The 27,212-nt window shown below is 41.1% G+C and overlaps 1 protein-coding gene across 1 annotated transcript in view; it reads left to right on the top strand.

Moving 5' to 3' along the window:
• COG5 (component of oligomeric golgi complex 5) overlaps positions 1–27,212 on the top strand; it is a 372,787-nt gene that overhangs the window by 342,659 nt on the left and 2,916 nt on the right. Inside the window, exons 19-21 of the mRNA XM_019030869.3 lie at positions 1,190–1,266; positions 20,639–20,765; positions 21,259–21,338. Coding sequence (XP_018886414.1) covers positions 1,190–1,266; positions 20,639–20,765; positions 21,259–21,338 — 284 coding nt within the window. The remainder of the gene's footprint in view (positions 1–1,189; positions 1,267–20,638; positions 20,766–21,258; positions 21,339–27,212) is intronic.

Raw genomic sequence — 27,212 nt, 5'->3', positions numbered from 1 at the left:
TGTTGATAATCATATTGTTTTAATAAATAAATATCCCCTTCTTCATTAAATTTGAGAATTTAGTGAAGGCAAGATAGTCTAATCATCTAATCATCTTATCCTCATATCTAGCTCAGTACCTAGCACTAAGGCAGTCAAAATGTTTCTCAAATGAGTGATCGATTGGGTCTCTATAGTGTACCCATGGCAAGGAGATTTTAAGCAATTTTTTGTAAGGGTGGCCAGCAGGACAGAAGCCTTACATCATATGTGCTTCTTGAAGAAAGGTGCTGTACTATTAGGGAGCAGCCTATTCTCAACCATTTTCTAAACCATTCTTTACCAGGGTGCTATTTATAGCAAGAGTGGAGAAGCAGTCTGTCACCCGAGTAGCACATATGCAAAAAGTTTGCATATGCACTTGGTAGAAAAGAACAGGTAACCTAATTAATGACAAGTAGAATTTCCAGTCAAAGGAGGAAAATAAAAAGAAGTGAAACCAAGATTTGCTAAATTCTTGAGTTAGGTAGCATATTAATTTATTAATAATTTAAAAGAGAAAAATTTTTAAACACTGATAATAATTGCTGACAACAGCACTTCTTATATGCTGTGCACATAAAGCTTTGTGGGATTATCTTTTAACTTGCATTATTCTATTAAGTAGGTATTATTATCTCCATTTTATAGATGAGAGACCTGAGACTTAAAGAGGTGAAGTAACTTGTCCAGGGTCACAAACTAGTAACTAGTATCAGCATTTGGAATGCTGATATAGATGTGCTACTAAAAGCTCCAGAGTTAGTCCTTTTAATTACTTGAGCCACACTGACTGATAAAAATTGTCATCATTTATATTGAATGTAAAAAGACTTGTAATGCCTAAAGTATAGGCATGCAGTCTTGAAAATTTTCCTTTTCCTTATTTTTCAATGGATAAATGATATAAACTTTTTCCTTTTATATAACAAAAAATGGTTTTTTTTATTTTCATGAAGGAATTGTCTCATCTTGGGCCCTCTTAGTAAATAAATGCAAAAATTATGTAAGTGCTTACCTTTTAATAAATTTAGTTGGCCATCACAACTTGCCTTACGGTCCAGATAAAATTAAGTTTACTGCAAGCTACAACTTTCTGTGATCCGGGTCTTTCCCAAATTCCCCTAATGATTCAGACATTACAACAATGGAGTATATTTTAATATTTCAGATGGAGTTGGCTGTGGGTCCATTCTGTAGACGAGTATCTGATTTAGGAAAGTCCTATCGGATGCTGAGATCGTTCAGGTAAGACCGAATTCTTTGTTCATACATTCATATCCTCCAGGCAAATAAATCCTTTCTGTGCAGGTTGAACTTCATAAAATTGCCAATATTCAACCATTTTTGATCTACAACAATGGCAATTTCATGATTCATCTTAGAAAGTATTCAAATCAGAAACCCATATAGATATTTATGTAATGACTAATAAATTAGAGGGTATGTATATTTTCTTAGTCACAGTTCACAAGATTAAGCTGGTAAATTATGCTTTTCTTGGTGAGAATTTTTTTTTTTATTTTTAGCTTCCGATTCTTATAGAAATGTAATACTAGGCAATTCATAATTATATAGACAAGTTTTTCTGAAATGTTCATTTGTTCATTTATCATTTTTAACCCAGTCTGCTTCTAACAGGTCATAAGTTACATTCCAAGATATGGATATGATAAAACTATTGAATGAAGTATTAAAAGAATCAAGTTCATGGCTGAGCACGGTGGCTCATGCCTATAATCCCAGCACTCTGGGAGGCCGAGGCGGGTGGATCATCTGAGGTCAGGAGATCAAGACCATCCTGGCCAACATGGTGAAACTCTGTCTCCACTAAAAATACAAAAATTAGCTGGGCATGGTGGTGCACACCTGTAGTTCCAGCTACTGGGGAGGCTGAGGCAGGAGAATCGCTTGAACCAGGGAGTCAGAGGTTGCAGTGAGCCGAGATCACGCCAGTGCACCCCAGCCTGGCGACAGAGTGAGACTCTGTCTCAAAACAAACAAACAAACAAAAAAAAAACAGAAGAATCTAGTTCAATGATGAAGTGCAGAGAATGACTATAAATGTAATAGGTAACTTAGCCTAATGCAGTTGAGCAAAAAATTTAGTACTGAGCGGAGAAATCACTTTACAAAGAAACACAAGAGTTGATTCATATTCATGATCTAACAGAATACCAGTATAATAGAGAGAAAAGTCCTTGTCAGTGCTGAACACTTAGATTTTTTTCAGCTCAGATTTTAAGGAACGTTGAATAACATTGAGTAGTGACTGGGGTCTTTACTAGCCGATTTTTAGAAGATAAGGAGATGTTATTCATATGGCTGTTTATTTAGTAAACCAGAACTTTATAAGTTTTTTACATCATAGCACAAACAGAAGAAGATATTTTCTTTTGTTTTTTGAGATGGAGTCTTGCTCTGTCACCAGGCTGGAGTGCAGTGGCACGATCTTGGCTCACTGCAACCTCCACCTCCCGGGTTCAAGCGATTCTCCCGTCTCTGCCTCCTGAGTAGCTGGGATTACAGGAACACGCCACCACACTCAGCTAATTTTTGTATTTTTAGTATAGACGGTGTTTCACCATTTTGGCCAGGATGGTCTCGATCTCCTCTCCTCGTGATCTGCCTGCCTCAGCCTCCCAAAGTGCTGAGATTACAGGCGTGAGCCACTGCGCCTAGCCGAAGAAGATATTTTCATTTAAAAAGGTGGCCAACCCTAAGGGCTGAGGGGATCAACATAATATTTTGTGACCACAGCATACCAGATGGGAGGCCTTTATATAAACTGTCCATAATATCCAAGTGCATAATGGTTGAAGATTTCTCAATAAGGATAAGATAACAGAGTACAGGTATGCAGCTTTCTAAAAACCAACTCAGTACTGGAAACTAGAGGATCAATAAGCAGTATGTCTTTTAAATGATCGCTTTGCTCTCTTCTGTCATCAAGCTTTGGTAGTAGAAACTTCTGGTGGAATATAAGAAATATAAGAATCCAATATTGTTGATTGAGAGGGAATCCGTATATTTTACCTCGCCTGTTTGTAATTAGCACAGGCCTTTTTTTTTTTTTTTAATGGCAACACAAGAGTCTGGATTTTATTTTTTCTCAAATGAAAGATCACTGCTCATCTGTACAGAGATGAGTTTTAGGAAAACTTAAAGTGAGATCACAAATGCTTTCAGATACCTTCTTTGGGTCAGCTCAAATCTTTTTAAAACTGTTTAAGTATTTTGTTGAAGCTATAGAGTTCTGCACTACCAAACGTGGGCGAGTTGAAGGATGATGAGGTCCTGAGGTTGCCAATCCATTGGTCATCTGTTTGTACCATAAAAGTTACTTTACTAAAACCCCTGTACAGTCATTTACTCTTGAGTAAGATGGTAACACAGCAATCCTAGCTGGGTAATAAAATGTTGCCCTGGCTGGCTGAGTCAGTTAACATACTGGAGGATATTAACCATCTAGTTATTGAAAAAGTTATGAGAAAAGCTGCGATTTAGCATTGCTATAGGAAGATTTGGCTTTTTTTTTCTTTTTTTTGAGACCGGGTGTCACTCTGTCACCCAGGTTAGAGTGCAGTGGTGCGATCTCCATCTCAGCTTACTGCAACCTCCACCTTCCATGCCCAAGTGATCCTCCCACCTCAGCCTCCTGAGTAACTGGGACTACAGGTGTGCGCCACCATGCCCAGCTAATTTTTATATTTTTTTGTAGAAACGAAGTTTCACCATGTTGCCCAGCCTGGTCTTGAATTTCTGAGCTCAAGCTATCTGCCCGCCTCAGCCCCCCAGACTGCTGGGATTACAAGTGTGGCAGTTGTAAGCCACCACACCTGGCCTAGGCTATTATTTTTTATAGTCCCAGTCCCATGTTTAGTTGTTTATTGCATTATTGCACGTGCGTGTATAAAATAATGCTAATTCAGCCTGGCCAACATGGTGAAACCCCATCTCTACCAAAAAGTACAAAAATTAGCCAGGCATGGCAGCACACATCTGTAGTCCCAGCTACTCGGGAGGCTGAGGTGGGAGAATCGCTTTAACCCAGGAGCTGGAGGTTACAGTGAGTCGAGATTGTGCCACTGCACTGCAGCCTTGGTGACAGACTGAGACCCTTTACCGCCCACCGCCCACCCCCCCCCCCCCAAAAAAAATAGTGCTAAGTTTCCTGTTTGCTGAGGCAGGATGACCTTCATGTAAGCACTCTTAAAGTTGTGTCACAGTATGGAGATACAAGGTCTGAGGATAAGTTTCACTTAAGACATCTATTTTAAGCCATTTAAGATGGGAATTTTCTGCCAACCCTTTCCAATTCTCACATGAGAGAAAGAATCTCTAAAGGAACATTTAAAGTTTGGGTGACACCTTCTAATACCTATTTATAGAATCGAGAATCAGTTGATCAATGTATAATTTTAATAGTTCTACTTTTTTTTAATATCTAGCTTCTTATGGCGTAACAGTTTTCAAACTTTTGACCATGACCCACAGTAAAAGATACTTTCTATTGATATTTGGCATATACTTGTATGCAAACACATGAACACACTCAAATCTATATACATATACATGGACACCCATATGTATGGTTCATGAAATAGTAATTACCCTTACTTCATGTGATCACCTCTAACATTTCTATTTCATTTGATTATTTTAACCCACTAAATTAGTTTAATGACCCACTCATGGCCTGCATCCAGCCATTTCTCAGATTTCTCACGAGGCCCTTAACTCTTGAACTTTAGTTGCTCTAGTGACAGGGAGCCAAGTTTTTTCCTTTCCACAAACTGTGAAGATTTATACCCTTTTCTCTTGGGATTCTGGTATCTCTGAGGTTCCTCCTGCAGATGACGTCTTAGCTCCCAAGGCCTCAGGCACATAAGAATAATTGTTTCTTGCCTATGGAGTATCCTTCATAGCTTGAGTTAATTGAAAAATTCCAACAGAGGTATTTTTCTATATACCAGTATATTTCTATATTTATATTGAATCTACAGAAATCTACTGAATTAATCCTAGTGCTTTCTCAGTTGTTTGATGGGACTGACACAACTATTTTATAAAAAGCGTAGGATTAGGATTAACTGGATCAAGAAATAAAACAGAAGTATAATATATTAAGGGGTTCAAATCCAGCCCTGGTCTACAAAGAATGTTTTCAGTCCTATCAGATGAGAAGAAGAGAGATGTGAGCATGTGCTGCGGCCTCTGCCCCGCACCATTGTTGGGAAAGCCCTGGCCCTGCCAGCTTCTTTGCAGTTGTCACGTGAAGAGAATTGACTTGAGAAAGCTTATCCATGTGGCAGGTCCTACCAAATTCCTTCCTAGAGAGGAGTAAATCAGTACAGAGCCATCTTTATTCTAATAACCTAATTATAGGCCCTCTGTTTTACCTACCTGCAAAATCTTGTTAGAGATCTGTCTCTTCTTCAAAATGAGTCCTGAGCAGTTGCAGTGAAAAGCTTACTCTTATTAATATGTGCACTTCTTCCATCTGTGCTGTGGGCTGTGACAAAGAATAGGCATCGTCCAAGTTAGACCTTGGCACTTGTTCATGGGTCTCCTCACCAAAGACTCTCAATCAAACCAAAACCAGTTGAATGGTAGTCAGTAGGAGATTGCCTGAATAAAATATGCTAAATTCATAGGATCAAATATATGCAGACATTAACAGTAATATTATTAGTTAATATCTGGTAAAATGAAAAATACTCCCTAGTGCATCACTAGATAAAACAGGTGACTAAGCAGTATATGGTATGACCTCTACTATTTTTTTTTTTTTTTTTTTTTTTGTGATGATGTCTCGCTTTTGTCCCCCAGGTTGGAGTGCAATGGCATGATCTTGGTTCACTGCAACCTCCGCTTCCCAGATTCAAGCGATTCTCCTGCCTCAGCCTCCCAAATAGCTGGGATTACAGGCCCCCGCCACCATGCCCGGCAAATTTTTGTATTTTTAGTAGAGACGGGGTTTCACCACGTTGGCCATGCTGGTCTCAAACTCCTGACCTCAGGTGATCTGCCTGCCTCGGCCTCCCAAAGTGTTGGGATTACAGGCAAGAGCCACCATGCCCAGCCGACCTCTACTATTTTTAAAATAATAGCATCTACTAGCCTCAGCAACATGGCAAAACTCTGTCTTTACAAAAGATAGAAAAATTAGCCAGGCATGGTGGTGCACATCTGTGGTCCCAGCTACTCGGTAGGCTAAGGTGGGAGGACCTGAGCTCAGGGAGGTCAAGGCTGCAGTGAGCTGTGATTGGGTCATTGCACTCCAGCCTGGGTGACAGAGTGAGACCCTGTCCCAAAATATAAAATAAATGAATAAAAGTATTTGTTTGAATGGAGAATAAAAGACAAAAAGGAAAAACATGAAAATATCTTTGACTAAGATTGTCACTTGGGGTTTTTTTTTAGGGTTTTTATTTTTTTTTTAATTTTCTGCCTTATTTTATTTTTATAGTCAGAAAAGTCAAATACTATTTTTAAATCTCTCTTGCATTGTTTTTCCCATTTAAAAATAACCATGGAGCTAAAAAGTAATAAAAAAATGTACTAAAACATTACCCAATAAAGAGCAGGCGTGAGTTGACAAGAAAAACAGGCAGCCAAACAGCCAAAAGCCAGTAGGTTGCAATAGCCACAGAAGGCCTCAGTTCCAGTTAGGGGCAGTGGCTGCAGGGGAGGGCAACGGGCTCAGTTCAGGGGTCCCTTCATAATGGAAGATGACAGTGCCAGCTGGAGTTTGAGTCCAGACCACACCCAGCGTGTGCACACATGCACACGCCCTCACACATACACACACACAGGCCTTAGTAGGTGCTCCCTTCCCCCATCACGCAGCCATCTGCCACGGGGCACTTTCTTCTTGATGGTGATATTAGTGGACTATTTATGTAAGCCAGCAAGCTTCTTGCATATATTTACATTTTACTGTCTACATTATAGTTTCTCAGGCAGCGGGAATCTTTTCATACTCAGTAGAGAATGCTGCCTCTGAAAGCTTTTGACATTAGTGATTTGCCCCTGGGTGATTTGTATTTCTACACAAGACACACGTGTCGGAGCTATAGAGACCCCGTCTTTGTCCACCTCTCTGCAGCATGGCATTATTCCCTAAGTAGTGTTTGTGAGGTTGTTACCTCAGCTCCTCCTGGCCAGAGGCCACAAAGCTGTGACCCTTGACATTGTCAGTATAGATCTTTGTGAGGCAAAGGGCAGAAAAGGGAGCAAATGCTCTTCACCAGCTCAGGGGCACAGACCCTGCCTTCAGGCAGGCCTCACCACCTTTGCTCCTGAAGGGACAGCTTGTCCCTGATGATGTCCACAGTCTTCTCGGCTGGAAGCTCATTTCCAGCTAGGCTTAATGAAAGGGCAGTGAAAGCTGTCAGGAGATAGGGGCTGTGTTCTGATGGATCTTTTAGCATGAGGAGCAGTGGAAGAAGAAAACTGTCAATAACTAGAATGTAGTGTTCCTGTCAATTGTTTTTAATTATAGGAGTGATGAGGGTTTTCTAGGTCTACAGTTTGTATTTATGATCCTCTGTTGATTGAAATTCCAAACCTCTGTGCCTGAATGTTTATAGAACTGAAAGAAGGCCGTCTCTGCAGCTTCCATTTTTAGCACCTTTAACACTAAGACCCTCCAGATGCATTCTGTCTTTTCTTTCTGCTTGTGGATCTGGAGCCCTTAACCCATCCCTTGAAATAACGGTTTCTCTGAGGTTTCTGGATTCTTAATTCCAAGTTTCAGATTTCAGTGTTACAGCCAGAAGGTAACCACCATCTTGGACTTAGTTGTTTTGTTGCTCTTTGCTACAACTTTGGCAGTGCTAAGCGCACCCAGGTAAACATGAAGAGTTGAATATTTAGTTTATCATCATTTTTATTATTTCTGACAACTATTATTTGGTTATGTATTTTATACCAAGCCTGTGCTGAGTGTTTTACTGATACTTTCTCATTTAGCCCTCACAGCACTTAAAAGTTAGGTATGATCCCCATGAGGCAATTAAAACCCACAGCAGCAAAGTGGGAGAATCTGGGAGCCACATTTTAGACCCAGGCTGCCTGATTCCAAAGCCTGTGCTTGTAACCACCATACTCCACATCTTATTCCAGAAGTTTCTGTTTGTTTTCTATCTGAATGGTCCTGGAACAGGATTTGAATGCTTATGTGTATCATCCAGGAAAATCAGAAAATTTTAAAGAGAATCTAAACTCCCCACTTTAGTGGCCACCTCCTGCTGCTGAAATGCCTCATCTCACTGTCTTCTGTTGCATTCAGGCTCCCAGACAGTACACAAGGAACACTCAGCCAAATGTATGCTTTTATTCTTAGAGAATGTCTGCCCAAATCCCTGCCTCCTTTCCTACCTGGTCTGCTGGTATAGACAATCTAGACTGAGACAGGGACATTTCTAACCTCTCTACTTTGAACCCAAATCAGCCTCCTGCTTCATTCTTTCCTGGGACCCACATGGCCCCTCATGCCACAAACTAGGCCTCCCTAAAGAATCTCCATAGAAATGCTCACCTTCTGCAGGCCTCCAACACTTTCTCTTCTCTCTCAGAGGCCCTCATTGTGTCCTGTGCAGAGAGCATGGCCACCTGTGCCCTGCCCCCCAAAGGGAATCATGTTCCTTCTCCCACTCTTTCATTTCTGTGCTGGTTCCAGACCTCAGTACGCATACTTAGTGGTCTTGCTGCCTTCCCAGGCCCTTCAGCAAGAGGAGGTCAAGATGGGGTGATGGCAAGTGGCATGGAAGAGAATGATGCCTACATCTGTCTCAGGATACCACTGATGTTAGATGTGGACACAGGAGCAGCAGGATTTTTGCCTTTCTTTACTTCATGATTGGCCTTAACAAGCTGTCAGAAGACTGACAGCTGCATAGCTATGAATTGTTTAAATGTGAATCTTGCTGAGTAGAAATGCAGTTTTTTTTTAATGAGACCTAATAGTTGACAAATTAACACTACCTTCTGCCTGTAAAGTTTACCCTTGAAAGTGCTGCTATATTTAGAATATTATGCTCTAAGAATGATATTGTGGCGTTTGATGTATCTGCATTTTATAACACCTTATTTCTTTTTGTTTCATAAAGCACTTTAGATGGTTATTTATTTTTTAACTTGCTAGTGTTTAAAATTCCACCTGGAATCAGGGAGAAGGGAGTGCTCAAGCTATGTTCTTTCAGCCTCTTAAAACAAGCACCCAAAACAAAATGTCTCTGTTTGATGTTTACAGGTAATTATGACAGTGATGCACAATACAGAGTCAAATCTAGTTTTGCTTTTCATGGATTTTTTGACAGTCCTGTTAAAAGGGACAGGTGAGGCTGGGCGTGGTGGCTCACGCCTGTAATCCCAGCACTTTGGAAGGCCGAGGTGGGCGGATCACGAGGTTAGGAGTTTGAGACCAGCCTGGCCAGCATAGTGAAATCCTGTCTCTACTAAAAATACAAAAATTAGCTGGGCATAGTGCCATGCGCCCCTGTAATCCTGTAAGCCACCTCAGAAGGCTGAGGCAGGAGAATCACTTGAACCCAGGAGGCAGAGGTTGCAGTGAGCCGAGATAATGCCATTGCACTCCAGCCTGGGCGACAGAGCGAGACTCCATCTCAAAAAAAAAGGGGGGGACAGGTGATTACCCAGAAGATTCCATTTTAAAATGAGCTGGTTCTTACCAGGCCTGGCTTAGACAGGCATCTCAGCCAGAAACCTCTGTGTGGGCTGGGCTGCTAGACATGCTGTTATGTGCATGTACTGTTCAGGTTGTTTCCCTCTCCTTGTCTGTCTCCGTCCTTGTCCTTCCCCTTCTGCCCTTCTTTCCTTCCTTGTATCATTTACAGTTTGCGTCAAGAATATATTGGAAGAAAATAAAGAAAAATGTAAATATTCAAACCATAAAACTAACTTAAATTGCTATAGATAAGTTTCAGACTTGGCTTTAAACTTCATGAAGCCAAAGATAAGAGAGAAACAGAATCTGATTCTCATTATCAGAAGGAAGAAAATGTATCAATTCCTAAGAGAAAGTTAAGCATCTCTTTTTTTTTTTTTTGAGACGGAGTCTCACTCTGTCACCCAGGCTGGAGTGCAGTGGCATGATCCCGGCTCACTGCAAGCTCTGCCTCCCAGGTTCACGCCATTCTCCTGCCTCAGCCTCCCGAGTGGCTGGGACTACAGGTGCCCACCACCATGCCCGGCTAATTTTTTGTATTTTTAGTAAAGATGGGGTTTCACCATGTTAGCCAGGATGGTCTCAATCTCCTGACCTCATGATCTGCCCGCCTCAGCCTCCCAAAGTGCTGGGATTACAGGTGTGAGCCACCACACCTGGCCAAGATAGTTAAGCATTTCTTGGCACTTAATTCTATAGTACTTATAAGGACTTTTATACAGAGAGCTTCATACAAGAAGTACTAAGAGATGGGAGGACCAAAATTCTTGATCACCTTCCTGTTGTAGAGGTAGTATAGGATTCCATATGGGTGCTGTTCATTAACAATCAAGGACTGTCATATAGAACTGAACCCCACCCCCATCCCTGGGGTCTTCTCACATCGTAAACTAGGGTTCAAGATGAACCCTACTCTATCACATGGCATGAGCAAAGAATGGGCTCTAATGGAGAAAGGGAAAAGTCACAGGACCAATGTACTGCTGAACATGACAACCAGGGACAGCAGGACAGAAGTGAGGGCATGAAGCCAGGTGCAGTGGCTCATGCCTGTAATCCCAGCACTTTGGGAGGCCAAGGCGCACAGATCACTTGAGGTCAGGAATTTGAGACCAGCCTGACCAACATTGTGAAACCCCGTCTCTACTAAAAATACAAAAATTAGCTGGGTGTGATGGCAGGCGCCTGTCATCAGCTACTTGGGAAGCTGAGGCAGGAGAATCGCTTGAACCTGGGAGGCAGAGGTTGCAGTGAGCCGAGATTGCACCACTGCATTCCAGCCTGGGTGACAAAGCTAGACTCTGCCTCAAAAAAAAAAGAAGTGAAGGCATGAGTCCCGCTATCCTTTGCATCCCTCAAAGTCCCCTTTCAGGGCCTGGGCACACCAGACCTACAATATGAACTTGTGACCCAGTGGAGGGACTTCTTATTACACTTTTTCCCTGCAATAGCTCAAACATGAGAGCAGCCTTGTCACAATGAGCAGGTTAGAATCATGGGCTGGATTTGGAGTTTAGGGAGCTGTCTGGGAATGTCAGCTGCTCAGCATCCAGGGACCATAGGGCTGCAAGATATTTTAGCTTTTTCTGTTGGGGACAAATAGTGACCAGTCTATGGAGAGCAGAGCTGAGGCATAGCCTCGTCATCATTCCAATGCAGAGTCAGTTTCCAGAGGCCTTTAAGACAACACCACCCATTACCCCAGAGGAACTTAAGGTCACACCATGTGAAAATAATTCCGAAAGAGACTGTGATTATATGCTTCAAGTAGCTAAGTGACTAGAGGTCCATTTTGACCCAAAGATAGAATTTGGAGTACCCAGAGAGGTGATAATTGTGTGACCTTCAAATGATGATCCTGTACACATTAGTTTTCTCAGATAGGTTTTTCTGTACAAGTTGTTGACAGTTCAAAATTGTACTTTCTCTAGAGGTCTTTGTTTCTATACATACTGATTCTATGAATCAGCATAGCTGTTCTAGAAATAGGATGAGTAGTTGCTACAGTTGATATTCTAAAAGAGGCTGCATTGCAGAATTAAGAGCCAGGCTGTCTGGGTTTGAATCCTTGCTTTGCCACTTCTAGCTTTTACTGGATTTCTCTATGCCTCTGTTTACCCATCTGTAAAATGGGGATGTAATAGTACCTAACTCATAGGATTTTTAGAAGAATAAATGAGTTAACATATATTTGTTTATTGTATACACTTATGGGGTACAAAGTGATATTATATGTGTACCGTTTGGGATGATTAATTCAAACTAAAACATCACCTCAGACACTTAGCATTTTTAGTGATAAGAACATTTGAAATTTATTCTATTAGCAATTTTGAAATGTATTATGCATTCCTACCAACTATAGTCATCATGTTGTGCGATAGATTTCAAAAACCATCTTCCTCCTGTCTAACTGTAACTTTGAACCCTTTAACTAAAACCTCCCCATTTCCTCCCCCCTTAGCCTCTGGTAACTACCATTCTGTTCTCTGCCTCTGTGAGTTCTGTTGTTTAAGATCCCACAAATAAGTGAGACCATGTGGTATTTGTGTTTCTGTGTCTGGTTTATTTAACTTAACGTAATGTCCTCCAGGCTCATCCGTGTTGTCGAATGACAGGATTTGCTTCTTTTTGAAGGCTGAATAGTACTCTATTTTGTATATATGTCATATTTTCTTTATCTGCTCATCCATTGATAGACACTTAGATTGATTCCATAACTTGGCTATCGTAAATAATGCTGCAGTGAGCATGGAAGTGCACTATCTGTTCAACATGCCAATTTCAAGTCTTTAGGATATGTACTCAAGTGGGATTGCTAAGTCATATTGTAATTCTATTTTTAGTTTTTTGAGGAACTGCCATACAGTTTTCCAAAATGGTTGTATTAATTTACATTCCCACCAACAATGTACAAGGGTTCCCTTTTCCGCCACACTCTCACCACAATCTTTCATTTTTTTAAATAATAGTCATTCTGACAGGCATGAGGTGATATCTCATTGTGGTTTTAATTTGCATTTTCCTTATGATTAGTGATGTTGAGCATTTTTTCATATATCTGTTGGTCATTTATATGACTTTTTTTGAGAAACATCTATTCAGGTTTTTTGCACATTTTTAAATTGGGTAGTTTTCTTGCCATTTTTGTGTTCCTTATAGATTTTGAATGTTAGCTTCTTATCAGATGTATGGCTTTCTTCTAATCTATTAGTTGTCTTTTTATTCTCATTATGTCTTTTGCTATGCAGAAGCTTTTTACTTTAATGTAATCCCATTTGTCTATTTTTTCTTTTATTGTCTCAGCTTTTGGGATCAAATCCAAAAAGTTACCTCCCAGACCAGTGTCATGGAGGTTTCCCCCTATGTTTTATTTCTTCTAGTTTTTTTACAGTTTCAAGTCCTTTCAAGACCACACCTTGACTTTTATCCGTTTTTGAATTGATTTTTTATATGGTATGACATAAGGGTCCAAATTATTCTTCTTTAGATGGATATCCAGTTGTCCCAACACCTTTTATTAGAGAGGCTGTCCTTTACCCATTGTGTTTTCTTGGCACCTTTGTTGAAAATCAATTGACTGTGAATGTGTGGGTTCATTTATGGGCTCTATGTTCTGTTCTTTTTCTTAGTGTTTCTATTTATATGCCAGTACCATGCTATTTGAATTACTATATAGCTCTGTAATATAGTTTAAAATTAGGTAGTGATACCTCCAGCTTTGTTATTTTTACTTACAATTGCCTTAGCTAATCAGGGATTTTTATGGTTCCATATGAATTTTAGGATTATGTTTTCTATTTCTGGGGAAAAAGACATTGGAATTTTCATAGGGATTGCATTGAATCTGAAGATTGGTTTGGATAGTATGGACATTTTAACAATATTAATTCTTCAAGTCCGTGAACACAGAATAGCTTTCCATTTATTTTTTTGTCAATTTATTTCATCAATGTTTTACAGTTTTTAGTGTACAAATCTTTCACTTCCATGGTTAAATTTATTCCAAGTACATTTATTCCTAAGTATTTTACATTCTTGTAGCTATTATATGTAGGTATTTTCTTGATTTCCTTTTCAGATCATTCATTGTTATTGATTAGATTTGTCTTAATTTTGTATCCCGGGACCTTATTCCTTTATTAGTTCTGTCTTTTGGTGGTATCTTTTTGGTTTTGGATATGTAAGATAATGTCATATGCAAACAGGTAATATTTCATGTCTTTCTATTTGAGTGCCTTTTCTTTCTTTCTCTTGCCTAATTGCTCTGACAAAGACCTCCAGTAGGATTATGCATAAAAGTGCTTGCTGGCAGTGGACATCTTTGTCTTGTTCCTGATCTTAGAGGAAAAGCTTTCAACTTTTCACCATTGAGTATAATGTTAGCTGTAGGCTTATCGTATGTGGCCGTTAATTTGTTGAGAGTTTTTATTAGAAAAGGGTGTTGAATTTTGTCAAATGCTTTTTCCACATCTAATAAAATGATCATATGGTTTTTGTCTTTTGTTCTGCTGATACGATGCATCACATTTATTGATGTATATATGTTGACACATCCTTGCATTTCTCCCAGGGAGAAATCTCATTTGATCATTGTGAATAATCCTCTTAATGTGCCGTAGAATTGGATTTGTTAGTAGTTTGTTGAGGATTTTGTATCTTCATATCTATGTTCATCAAGGATATTGTCCTGTAAGTTTCTTCTATGTCATTTTGTGGCTTTAGTATCAGGGCCTCCTAAAACTAGCTTGGAAGTATTCCTTCCTTTTTGATTTTTTTGGACGAGTTTGAGAAGGATTGGTATTAGCTCTTCTTTAAACCTTTTATAGAATTCACCTGTGGAGCCATCAGGTCCTGGGCTTTTCTTTGATTGGAGACTTTTTATTATGGATCCAATCTCTTTACTCATTATTGGTCTGCTCAGATTCTCTGTTTCTTCTATTTCTGTTTTCTATTTCTTCTTGATTCAGTGTTAGTAGATTATATGTGTCTAGGAATTTTATCCATTTTTTTCTAGTTTACTGGATTTGTGGCCATATAATTTTTCATAGTAATCGCTCATTATCCTTTGTATTTCAGTGGTACCAGTTGTAATATCTTCTCTTTCATTTCCAATTTGATTTAAGTCTTCTCTTTTTCTTTTTTAGTCTAGTTAAGGGTTTGTCAATCTTGTTTAACTTTTCAAAAAACTCTTTGTTTTGTTGATTTTTTTCCCCTGGTTTTCTAGTCTGTATTTATTTCTGCTCTGATCTTTGAATTGTTTTCCTTCTGCTAACTTTGGGCTTAAATTTGTTCTTCTCTTGTAGTTTCTTGAGGTGTACCATTAGGTTATTTGAGATGTTTATTTTTATTTAAGTATTTGTTGCTATAAATTTCCTTCTTAGAACTGCTTTTGCTGTATCCCATACGTTTTGGTATATTGCATTTCCATTTTCATTTGTTCCAAGATGTTTTTTGATTTCTCTTTTGTTTTCTCCTTTGACCCATTGGTTGTTGAGGGGCATGTTGTTTAATTTCCACATATTTGTGGCATTTCAAAGATTTTTCCTATTATTGATGTCTAGTTTCATACCATTCTGATTAGAAAAGATACTTGATATGATTTCATTTCTCCTAAATTTGTTCAAACTTGGTTTGCGACCTAACATATGACATATCCTGAAGCAAGATACATGTGCACTTGAGAAGACGTCTATTCCCTTGCTGTTGGATAGAATATGCTGTATATGTCTGTTGGGTCCATTTGGTCTAAAATGTAGTTCAAGTTCATTGTTTCCTTATTAACTTTCTATCTGGATGATCTGCCATTGTTGAAAGTGAGGTATTGAAGTCCCCTACGATTACTGCATTGTAAGTTATTTCTGTCTTTAAATTATTTAATATTTGCTTTACATATTTAGGTGCTCTGATGTTGGGTACAGATATATTTACAGTTGTTGTATCCTCTTGATGAATTGACACCTTTATCATGATGACTTTCTTTGCCTTTTTTTATTGTTTTGAGCTTAAGTCTATTTTGTCTGATATAAAGGGATAGCTAGTCCTGCCTCTCTCAGTTTCCATTTGCGTGGAATATCTTTCTTCATACTTTCACTTTTATTCTTTGTGTCCTTAGAAATGAATTGAGTCTCGGGCCAGGCGCAGTGGCTCATGCCTGTAATCCCAGCACTTTGGGAGGCCGAGGCGGATGGATCACAAGGTCAGGAGATCGAGACCATCCTGGCTAACACGGTGAAACCCCATCTCTACTAAAAATATAAAAAATTAGCCAGGCGTGGCGGCAGGCGCCTCTAGTCCCAGCTACTCCGGAGGCTGAGGCAGGGGAATGGCGTGAACCCAGGAGGCAGAGCTTGCAGTGAGCTGAGGCATTCCAGCCTGGGCTACAAAGCGAGACTCCGTCTCAAAAAAAAAAAAAAAAAAAGGAAGTGAGTTGACTCTTTTGTAGGCAGCACATAGCTGGGTTTGTTTGTTTGTTTGTTTGTTTTTTTGAGACGGAGTCTCACTCTGTCGCCCAGGCTGTAAGTGCTGTGGTACAATCTTGGCTCACTGCAAACTCTGCCTCCTGGTTCACGCCATTCTCCTGCCTCAGCCTCCCGAGTAGCAGGGACTACAGGTGCCCGCCACCACACCCAGCTAATTTTTTGTATTTTTAGTAGAGATGGGGTTTCACCATTCACAGGATGGTCTCGATCTCCTGACCTTGTGATCCACCCACCACGGCCTCCCAAAGTGCTGGGATTACAGGTGTGAGCCACCACACCCAGCCAGCTGGGTCTTATTTTTTATACATTCAGCCATTTTTTCTTTTACAAATGGAGATTTTATTGCTCTTAAAATAATTATTGATAGGTAAAGACTCAATAATACTAGTTTGTAGTTTGTTCTCTGATTGTTTTGTGGATGCTTTGTTTCCTTGTTCCTCTCTTGCTGTCCTCCTTTGTGGTCTGATTGTTTTCTATAGTGGTATGCTTTGACTTCTTTCTATGTATGTTTTGTGCCTCTACTCTAGATTGTTGTTTTGTACTTGCCATGAGGCTTCCAAAAACCATATACTCATAACAGGGTATTTCAAGCTGATAACACTGAATTTTGATAACATACAACAACTCTACATTTTTATTCCCCTTCCCTACACATTTTAATATTTTAATGTCAAAATATACATCATTTTGTAATTTGTATCCCTAATTTGGGCTATACTTTTTTTTTCTTTTTTCTTTTTTCTTTTTTTTGAGACAGAGTCTCGCTCTGTCACCCAGGCTGGGGTGCATTGGTGCCATCTTGGCTCACTACAACCACCACCTCCCAGTTCAAGCGATTCTCGTGATTCAGCCTCCTAAGTAGCTGGGACCACAGGTGTACACCACCATGCCTGGCTAATTTTTGTACTTTTGGTAAAGACAGGGTTTTGCCATGGTGACCAGGCTGGTCTGGAACTTCTGGCCCCAAGTGACCCGCCCACCTCAGCCTTCCAAAGTACTGGGATTACAGGCATGAGTCACTGCGCCTGGCCTTGAGCTATAATTTTAATAGTTTTTAACCTTGTATTAGAGATACAATTATTTTACAGACCACTATTACACTTCTGGGTTTTTCTGAGTATGACTCTATATTATTTATAGCATTGATTTTTGTGTTTTCATATATTTTATTAATTAGCAGCCTTTTATATCAGCTTAGAGAACTCCATTTAGCAATTTCAATAGGCAGGCCTACTGCTGATGAACTCCATTAGCTTTTGCTTGGGAAAGTTTTTATTTCTTTCTCATTTCTGAAGGATAGCTTTTTTGGTTGGCAGCACTTTAAATATATCATCTCATTTTATTCTGCCCTGCAGGGTTTTTGCTGAGAATCCTCTAGTAGCCATATTGCAAGTTCTTTGTATGTAACAAGTTTCTTATTTCTTGCTGCTCTCAATTTTTTTGTCTTTTATTTTTGACAGTTGGTTATGTGTCTTGGTGAACTCCTCTTTGGGTTGAATTTTTAGTACAAGTCTACAGTTAAAACTTGCTATTTAATTTTTCAGTTCAGTTGTTGTTGTCTCCATTTCCAGGATTTCTATTTGGTTTTTGTTATAGTTTCTGTTTTTCTGTCAGATTTCTCATTTTGTTCATATATTGTGTTCCAGATTTCATTTAACTTTTTATTTTTATATTCTTGTAGTTTCCTGAACTGCCTTAAGAGGATTGTTGTGTATTTTTTGTTAGTCATTCCATAGATGACCATCTCTTTAGGGTCCATTATTAGAGCTTTATTAATTTCTTTTGGTGGTGTCACTATTCCGCTGATTCTTCATAATCTTCATGTCCTTGTATTGAAGTCTGTGCATTTGAGGAGACAGCCACCTCTTCCATCCTTTAGAGGTGTTCTTTAGCATAGATTTAACTTCATTATTTACTTTAGCCTGTGATTCTGGATGAGCCAGCTGATATCAACCCCAGGGAGGCAGAGCTTGCTGTCAGTTTCTCTAGTTGGCTGGGTCTCTGCCTTTGCTCTGAGTTTGGATGCGGCTGCTGGCTGAGCTTCACCCTCCAGCAAGACTACTGGCTGGCCTCTGCAATCAGGCGGAGCTGCTGGCTGGGAACTGTGATTGCTTCTAATATCTGGCAGGGTCACAAAGTGTATTTCCCTGTTGGGGAGTATTGCTATTTGGGTTATGCAGTTGGGCAGGTCGGCAGGCTGGGCTCTAGGTTTAGATGGATCACTGTTCTAGACAGGTCCAGAGGTTATGCTCCATAGTCCTTGCCTGGGCTGGACCATGGGATGGGCTCTGACACTGGGTGGAGCCACTGTTTGGCGCTGCTGTTTGGACTTCAGGGTTTGGGCAAGTCTAGCCACTGTTCTCTTCAAAAAATGCACTGTGGTGGGCATCTCTTTTCCTGGGTAGGGCCTTGGGGTAGGCTCTGAGGCTGGGCATAGAGGCTAGTTTTCTAGGGAGTCAAGCCAGGTTGAACTTCTTGTTCAGCTTCTGGGAGCAGCCGACTCAGCTTTGTAGGTAGGGTAGATCATTAGCTGATCTCTCTGATCAGGTGCCGCTGCTGGCAGCAACACGGAGCTACCACCAAGATCTGCACACCAGTCACTGCAAACTCCACCTTCTTGATTTGTTTGACACCAGGGGATCTTGCCCTGCAGTTACTCCAGTATTCCCTTTGAGGCAAGACAGTCATGGGCTTCCTTCAAAGCAACTCAGAATGCTAGGGAAGCTAGATCTCTACTTTCAGTTCTCTTTTCCTCTGTAGAAAACGTGGGCTTAGGAGAATCCCCCCTGTGGCTCTGTGCTGACTTGGAGGAGTGGGAGGAGTGATATGGTTAAGGTGAAACCATGCCTCTTACTCTTCTAATGCAGTTTTTATATGGTTCTGTGTTCCATGTAGGTGTTTTCATTCTCATTCCCAAGTTTTAGTGTCTTCACAAAGATGTTCTTGTCTGTGGATAATTGTTAGTTGGATTTTCTGTGGGTGGGCAATGAAGCCGGGAAGTTCTTCTTCTGCCATCTTGCTGACTTCACCCTCTATAAAGCTTTAAACTGTGCCTGACACACTGTAGGTGCTATACTGTTGATGATGAGAATTATGTTAAAACTAGGAGATTTTACCTAGATGAAGACAATGTCATCCACACAGAGGACTTACAGAGATGCCTACAAACAAATCTGAAATATTCTCAGCAAAGTTTTCATATTTGTTTAGACACTTGAATTATCACCTAAAGCTCTGCAGCATTGAACACTGTGAAATTATTTGGACCTTGCAGATTTTCAAGGCAGGTGCATCACATTTTCAGTGTGGCCATAAGACCTTAGTCGTCTTCTCATGGAATGTCTGGTTTGGAGCTTTATGGCTTTCTGGTGATAGACAACATAAATGACTGAAATGCTTCCCCAGTAGCTAAGGAAAATAAATTACAACATAATGTTATTTGATAGAGATAGATTTTTACTTGTAGAATAGTTAATATAAAGCCATATTTGCTAATAATAATTCTGTATCTAATGAGAACCAGCTATCTATTGAGAACATTCTTGACTCTTGACCTTATCATTAGTGTAGGGAAGAAGTTCGCTTCTCTATTTTGTACAGGCCTTCATTCGTAATTAGGGTAATTAAGTTGGGGTGAAGAAAGACCCCAGGATACAGTGCTGTTTTACACGGTTCAGAATCATTATCTGATCTGTCAAGAGATGTTGCTGCCATCTTACCACTTGGGATTCAATGTCCACAGCTTCGCTTCTAATCAGCTTTCATCCATAAGAGCTCAAAGCCAATAACAGTTCAAATAATTCTTGCCAGCCTTTTGCACCAGGTGGTATATAATTGGTAGTGGAATGGATTTGCCTGCATGCTCCTTCTGTAAAATGTGGACAATGAAACCCATACATGTAATATAGTATAAGGGAGCTAGCATAAATTTTTGATGGAATGTTCAGCAAAGTAATAACTTTGTATATACAAAGACATATTTGCCTTTTTGAAAAGTTGTGTAGAAAATGTTTGAGTATACCACATTTGATTATGGTCCAAAGAAGGATTCTATTTTAAATAAAAGCTGAAAGGATTGATAAAGATAAGAATCTGTTAATAACAACTACTTGAAGGCTTTACTTTTGTTCTTTATTTGCTTTTAGCCTAGTAATTAGATGAACTTTATAAGGAGCATTTGCTGAGTCCGGTGGATGTCAGACTCATAGACCAATGAACCGGGGGTCAAATGGGAGCTGAAGGGTAGATCAGCCTGTGAGCACGTGGGCATGTGGGGGTGGAGGCTTGTGGGCATCTCAAGGCTGAATAGAGTGGTTAAGCAGTGGAGGGCTCCTTCAGTAGCCAGTCTAGGAAAAATGCTATTCTACAAGGAGAATGATTCTCCCACCAAATCACCTATTTCAGTATTGAACAGTGTGAAATAACTTCTGTTTTTCCCGTCTAGACCTCTGCTCTTCCAGGCAAGTGAACATGTAGCCAATAGTCCTGCACTGGGGGATGTGATTCCGTTCAGCATCATTATTCAGTTTTTGTTCACAAGAGCACCCGCTGAGCTGAAATCTCCTTTCCAGGTAATAAATAAAGTCAAGCCAGAACCCTTTTGTGACTCTTCCCATTGCTTGTGTGAATCCTGAGCCCCTACTCACTGAATGATTCCTGGCCCTCTGCTGCTTTGTTTAGTTGCTGATGTCTATCTTTGACAGTGAATAGATACTAGAAAAGGAAAACTCCCACTGCTCAGTGTCTTGTTTCTCAGCAGTGCAAAAAATTACCTGATGCATCCAGAATTTACCTTTAATAATGACACAAGTAATTTGTGTTCATAAAGAATTTTTGATGGCAGCCCCATTTTCTTTGCTGACCCACCATCAATTGGCAAATCTAGAAGGCTCCTTGGTAGTCAGGAAGGTTCACCAAGGCCTATGCCCCCTTCACACTTCCCTTGGACAGGTTTTGGGGCAGTTTCACCTTGGGAATACTTGAGAGTGCTTTTCGAACCAGCACTTGCTGCCATTTACTAAAGAATGCGTATGCACTCTCTCTAATTGTGTTTCAACCCTGCAGAGGGCAGAGTGGTCCCACACACGCTTCTCTCAGTGGCTGGATGACCATCCATCTGAAAAGGACAGGCTCCTCCTCATCAGGTAAAGCCAGGTGCTCCGGGGGCACCCATCTGGTCTGGAAGCCCAAGGAGGGTGGGGATGCAGGAGAGGATGAAGGAGCAGTGCCTGGGGGCATGGACATGTGACTGCACCTTCCAGTGGCGGGCCACCTCACTGCCTAGGCACGGGTGCTGGAGCAACCAGCAGCTGGAAATGTTGGCCACAACATCTTTTGCTTTCTTTCATTCCAAACCTTCATATCCCTGATGTGCAATCCTGTGTCCCATGCAACCCTAAGGACCATGCATTTGTACCTTTGAAAATCATCATTTGCTATGAAAAGTTTTGCCCTAGCTCCGCATCTTTTACTTCATTTTTATGTGCTGCAGTTACTGAATTGGTGGAACACAGATGTGAGTGAATTTTTAAAAATACCCAAGTGCGAAACAGTTCTGAGGAGGAAACAAGAACAACCCAGCAGCCACTTGGATACCATGGCCCTCCAGTAGTGCCCCATGAATGCATTCACATACATATGCATGTGCTCTTGCCCACACGTGCACACACCCCCATGTACCCCAACCATGCCCAGGGTGGGGTGCTTTAACTGTCATACATGGCTTATTAAGCAACACTCTTCCCTGCAACTACTCTCACCATCACCAGAGACCTCTCAGCCACCAAACATTCCCATTCTTACCTTACCACTCTGTAGCTTTAGCTAGAGTTGACCGCCATTTCCTTCTGTAAACTCATAAACTGGGACTCAGCACATTTTTATTGATGCTGAGCTCACATTTTATCAGCATGGTAGGCCCTGGGCCAGGAACCGAGGATACGAAGTAAGCCGAGATATGGCCCTGTCCTCTCAGAGCTTGCATTACACCACAGCCATCTGTTTCTGTTCTAACTTCTCTGGCCATTTTTTTTTTTTCTGTGTCATTTGCTGAATTATCTTCTTCTAGCCATTCCTTAAATGCTATCATTTCCCATATTTTCTTCTTCTCATCCTGCCTCTGCCTTGGTTCCCAGGTGAGCTTGTCCAGACCCGTGCCTCTAGTGCCCCTTCTATACTTAAGAGCCCTCAGGTCTGTGACTGCCTCTTGATGGGGCCTTGGCCCAGTAAACTTGCTATCATATGTCACCACCCACAGAAATCTCAACCCCAGAATGGTCAAAATAATTCTAATCTTTTCTCTCAAACCTTCTCATTCTCTTATACTCCCTGTCTTGGTTGGGAGGTCACAATCACCTAACTAGCCAAGCCGGAAAACCTTTACATCATCATTCAACTCCTCTGTCATCCTTATTCCTCAAACCCACTCTGTTGTGTCTCTAAAATAGCTCTTGAAGTCATTCTCAACTCTCCCAGGGGATCCCAATTCTGTTGGTCTGGGCCCACTGCACCCAGTGATCCTTTGTTAGCCTCCGTGTCGGGTGATGAGTTGAGTTCCCTAAAGCCAGAGTGGGGCTGACATGATGAGGTGGTTCTAAACCACATGTGCACACAAGAATCATTTACATAGCTTGGAAAATTCCTAGTGCCCAGGTCTCTCACCCTTGCCTACCTCAGAATCTCTGGGGTAGGCCTGCTCTCAGGATTTCTCTATAGCTCCCCAGGAAGGTCCAGGGTACAGCCAAGGGCGTGCACCCCTGCCATAGTGGGTCATATTTCAGTTAGGATGAAAGACTGCTGAGGAAGCTGTGACAGGTCAGTAGGAAACATCAGCCTGTCAGCTTTGTTTCCAGAAGTGATCCTGAGCCCTCAAGCTTGGTACCCACATCCCACATGAGCCACTGGCCCTCTGGGCGTATGTGTGGATAAAGATTAGCTCGGACCCTGCTCTTTTTCCTTGCTTATCTGTTACTCAGCTATGAACATCTGACACAGAAATGGGAGAGGTTACCAGCCCCGGTGAATGTTCCTGGTAAAATCTGCCCTCGGGAAAGGCTTTGGATTTGGGTGAGGAGTTTGGGCCTGGGCTAACACAGGGATTTGCAATGTCTGTGTGGATTATTTTTCCCGAGTCCCAAAGATTCACTCAGCTGCAACACACTCAGTAATCTTAAAAAGAGGATTCAGTTAATTGAACACGTTCATTTTTCTCATCTTAACAAGTTGGTCATTTTTGTCGTCTTAACAAGTTGGAATGAGTTCATCCAAAACAGTTGTCCTGCTGTGTGTACATCACAAATCTGTTTTCTTTTGCTTCTCTTTAAAAATGTCTCCTGAGTGATTTCATCAGCAGTGCTGTTGCTAAGCCTATATTTAGCAACTGAAAATCATGCTCAGAAATACTGTCATGCTTTTTTAAAAAGGCATATCCATCCCTCCACACATGGCTGATTCCAGAACCTTCATGCCCTTAGCAAAAAATTGAGCTGTCCTTCAGGGATTCAAAAAAATACTGTACTCCTGCTGCACCCCAGGCTCTTGGCAAGGAGGGGACTTTTGTCCTAGAGAATGTTCTTTCTTATGTATTATTGCAAAACAATTTTGTTCTTGCATACTGAAGCATCATTGGATGAATTTCTTTCGCCTGTAGACAAACCGAGGGTGAGTATTGCTCTTTAAATGTCAGTACATTTGTTTTAGCTTCTGGGGCAAACCTTGTTATATACTCATTCTGTTCCTCCCAGCATAATATGTTAGGTTGTCATAAAATAGGGCAAATTGAGGATAGGGTAACTACTGCTGCTGAATAAATGGGAAATAGTGAACCATCCTGCCTTCCTGTTTTCTTCTGACACCAGATGCTTTCTGGAGCTTAAATGAATACTAGTCAAGTTCATTTGAAAATCAGAGTAATAACTTACTCATGGGACCAAGTGGTGTAAATGGGGGCAGTTGTATGTGTTCAGCCTGCATCAGGCAGGTGCTCCAGACACGTGTGCTCCCTCAGATGCAGAGGCAGCCGCCTGGCTCGTGCCTGTGGGTGAGTGTTGAATGTGTTTTCAATAAAGATAGAGTCTTTGATGGAAAGATTTCTCAAGCTCTGTAACAGCGGTGGGGTTGGCCTCAAATCCATTTACTCTGGATATTTGCCGTGGAGAGCAACTCTTCTTCTTATGGCCCTCTTTGAGTAGGAGTACACTTTTATGATGTCAAAAATGTTCACAGACCTTATTAGCCTAGTGGTACTTTTATCTACACCATCAGAGAATGCTTCGTGCCATGTGCATCCTTGGATCCCTTGCCCTCTTGCCATGGTCCAGGGTCCACAATCTGGAAGCCATTCCCTCAGCTCCTCTGTATTTCTGCAGAACTCCCAAGATCTCCATTGATGGAGAGAAATGTTTCTCCTCCTGGTACCCCCATGTCACTAGCTACCTATCAGTTCTGTGAACGGAGTGCCTGAAATAGGACGAAGAGGGAGGATGGAACCAGGGAAAAGCCTGGGCTTAACTGCTTATTGAGGCATGTAGTGTATCTTTAAGTCATTTATGCATTTCAGTACTTACTAATCACATTGAATATTTAAATGCCTGACAAAAATCAATGTTGTTTTCCATGAAAACTTCCACTTGGCTAGTTTTTGTCATGTTGAGCAGTGTTGCCATGTTACCACAAACCATTCCTCTACTAATCGTGTTTTGTTTTTTTCTCAATAAGGATAACCTCAATAATCTACTTATTTTGGTTACAAACCAGAGTTAAGACTAACTGTTACATAACACTTGGCCTGACTTCCAAGAAAGCTAATGTTTTGCTTAAGCAAATGAAGTAATTTAATAAGTACTCGAAAATCTTGCTCTAATTTCATGTGGGAGGGCAGCTTAATCTTTTTTGCCCCATACTTCTGATGGTGTTTTTGATGACTACCCAAAAATCTAACCAAACTCATTTCTGATCTTTCTTCTACATGTTGTGTAACTTACGTGATGTCTTATCCTTTTAAATGCCAACGAAACTAAGTTGATTTTTGTCCATCAAATATATCTAATCCATTCACTATGAAATGATTGTAGTTCCTGTGAATTTAAACACTTCTTATACGCTGATACATACACCTTGGTGTCTTAAAGACAGATGAGCCCTTGGGGATTTCTTTACTGTATATGATTCTGTAGGGACTACATTTGGGGAGTGGAGACAATTTCCCAGGATGGCATACCAGCTAGAAGCATATTACTAAAAGAAGTTTTTTTCATAGACAAATATCTCCATTCAGGGTCAGCTCTGGTTTAACTAAGGCATCTCACAAAACATTGTTCTCTAAGAGCACTAAATTCCATCTTGCATGCCAGTTGAGAGTGGTATGTTAGCTGGGACTTGAAACTGGGTATGTGAGCTGAGTAATGGTATGAACTTACATGTTATTTAAAACAGCTACACTTCCTCTGGCTCACGCCTGTAATCCCAGCACTTTGGGAAGCCGAGGTGGGCGGATCACGAGGTCAAGAGATCGAGACCATCCTGGCCAACACGGTGAAACCCCGTCTCTACTAAAAATACAAAAAAATTAGCCGGGTGCAGTGGCGGGCGCCTGTAGTCCCAGCTACTCGGGAGGCTGAGGCAGGAGAATGGCGTGAACCCAGGAGGCGGAGCTTGCAGTGAGCCAAGATTGCGGCACTGCACTCCAGCCTGGGCGACAGAGCAAGACTCCGTCTCAAAAAAATAAAAAAAAAAAACCAGCTACACTTCTTCAGTAAGGGCTTGCCCATCCCCCTGCACACCTGATTTAAAGTACTCCTGCCCTGACCAGAGCATGGAGCCAGCCTTCAGGGATTCCAAACTGCCGGATCCTACTAAGTCAAGGCTGTTGATACAGAGGTGAGATCGTTTCACAAACCTGTGTGACTCCAAGATGGTTTCCATTCTTTCCTGCTGCCTGGAGTTAAGAAAGGCTTTCCTTAAAAGGGAGCATTGAAGCCGAGTCCTAAGAGATAAAGAGCTGCGCAAGAAAGTAAGCAAGGAAGGGTATTCTAAGGATAAGGAAGATAATGTGCAAAGGGCTAAGAGAATGTGGCTCTTTAACTGAAACATTCAGTATGGCCGAAGATAAACAGGCCCTTTGGCACCCCCTACTTTGTTAGGCAGAGACAGCTTTATTTCACAGTAATGTATGAACAAACACCCTTGATCTTTCCCTAGGTTGGCAGCTAGGTTGGGCCATACAAATGGGGCAAATATGCTTTGCACATTACTTGGTAACACAAAAATGGAAACTAATGATTGAGGGTCTTTTTAGGCCACATCAAGCTATCTAAAACCCAGCAGTAGCACAGAAAGGGCTGGGAGCAGCTTGATGATGAAGCTGGTATTCAGTTGGGTTGAGTCTAGGCACTGACCAGAGCATGGAACCAGCCTTCAGGGATTCCAAAATGCTGGATCCTGCTAAGTCAAGGCTGTTGATAGAGAAGTCAGACCTTTCCAGATTTCCTATAAAGAATAGGGCACGGCAAGTGCTGTAATACTTCAGGGGAAATCTCTTGCTATAATATGGAAGACTGACCAGAACAGGGGAGAAACAGCAGTAGGATGCTCACCATCTTAAGAGGCTACAGCAATCATTAGGGCACAAGATAGCAAGGGTTCAAAGTGAAGCGAAGGGGAGAGGAGGGACTGGATGTGGAAATGTGTGTAGCAAATTAATAGGATTTGGTAATTGTTTCGGTGTAGGAGGGGAAAAGAACTAAGAGACCTTAAGTTGATGGTGCCCTTTGTTGAAATAAGGGAAGGCGGGCAGAACGCTGCCCCAATTTTTTGACAAATGAGTTTGAGGCTACCTGGAAGCAAGTCAGATAAAACTGTCCAGAGGACAGGAAGCAGCAGAGATCAGGAGGGGGAGGTCGAGGGCTGGAACTTAAGAGATTTGAAATCCCTTTACGTATGACAGTGGCTTGTGGGATGAAGGGCACTACAAACTCATCAGTGATAGCAGACTCTGGGGAAGTGTTTTCCCCACAATTCAA

This window comes from Gorilla gorilla, chromosome 6 (genome assembly GCF_029281585.2).
Source record: "Gorilla gorilla gorilla isolate KB3781 chromosome 6, NHGRI_mGorGor1-v2.1_pri, whole genome shotgun sequence".
In the NCBI taxonomy this organism is placed as follows: domain Eukaryota; kingdom Metazoa; phylum Chordata; class Mammalia; order Primates; family Hominidae; genus Gorilla; species Gorilla gorilla.
The sequence above is the reverse complement of the archived record's forward strand: the minus strand, read 5'-3'. Positions and strand labels throughout refer to the sequence as shown.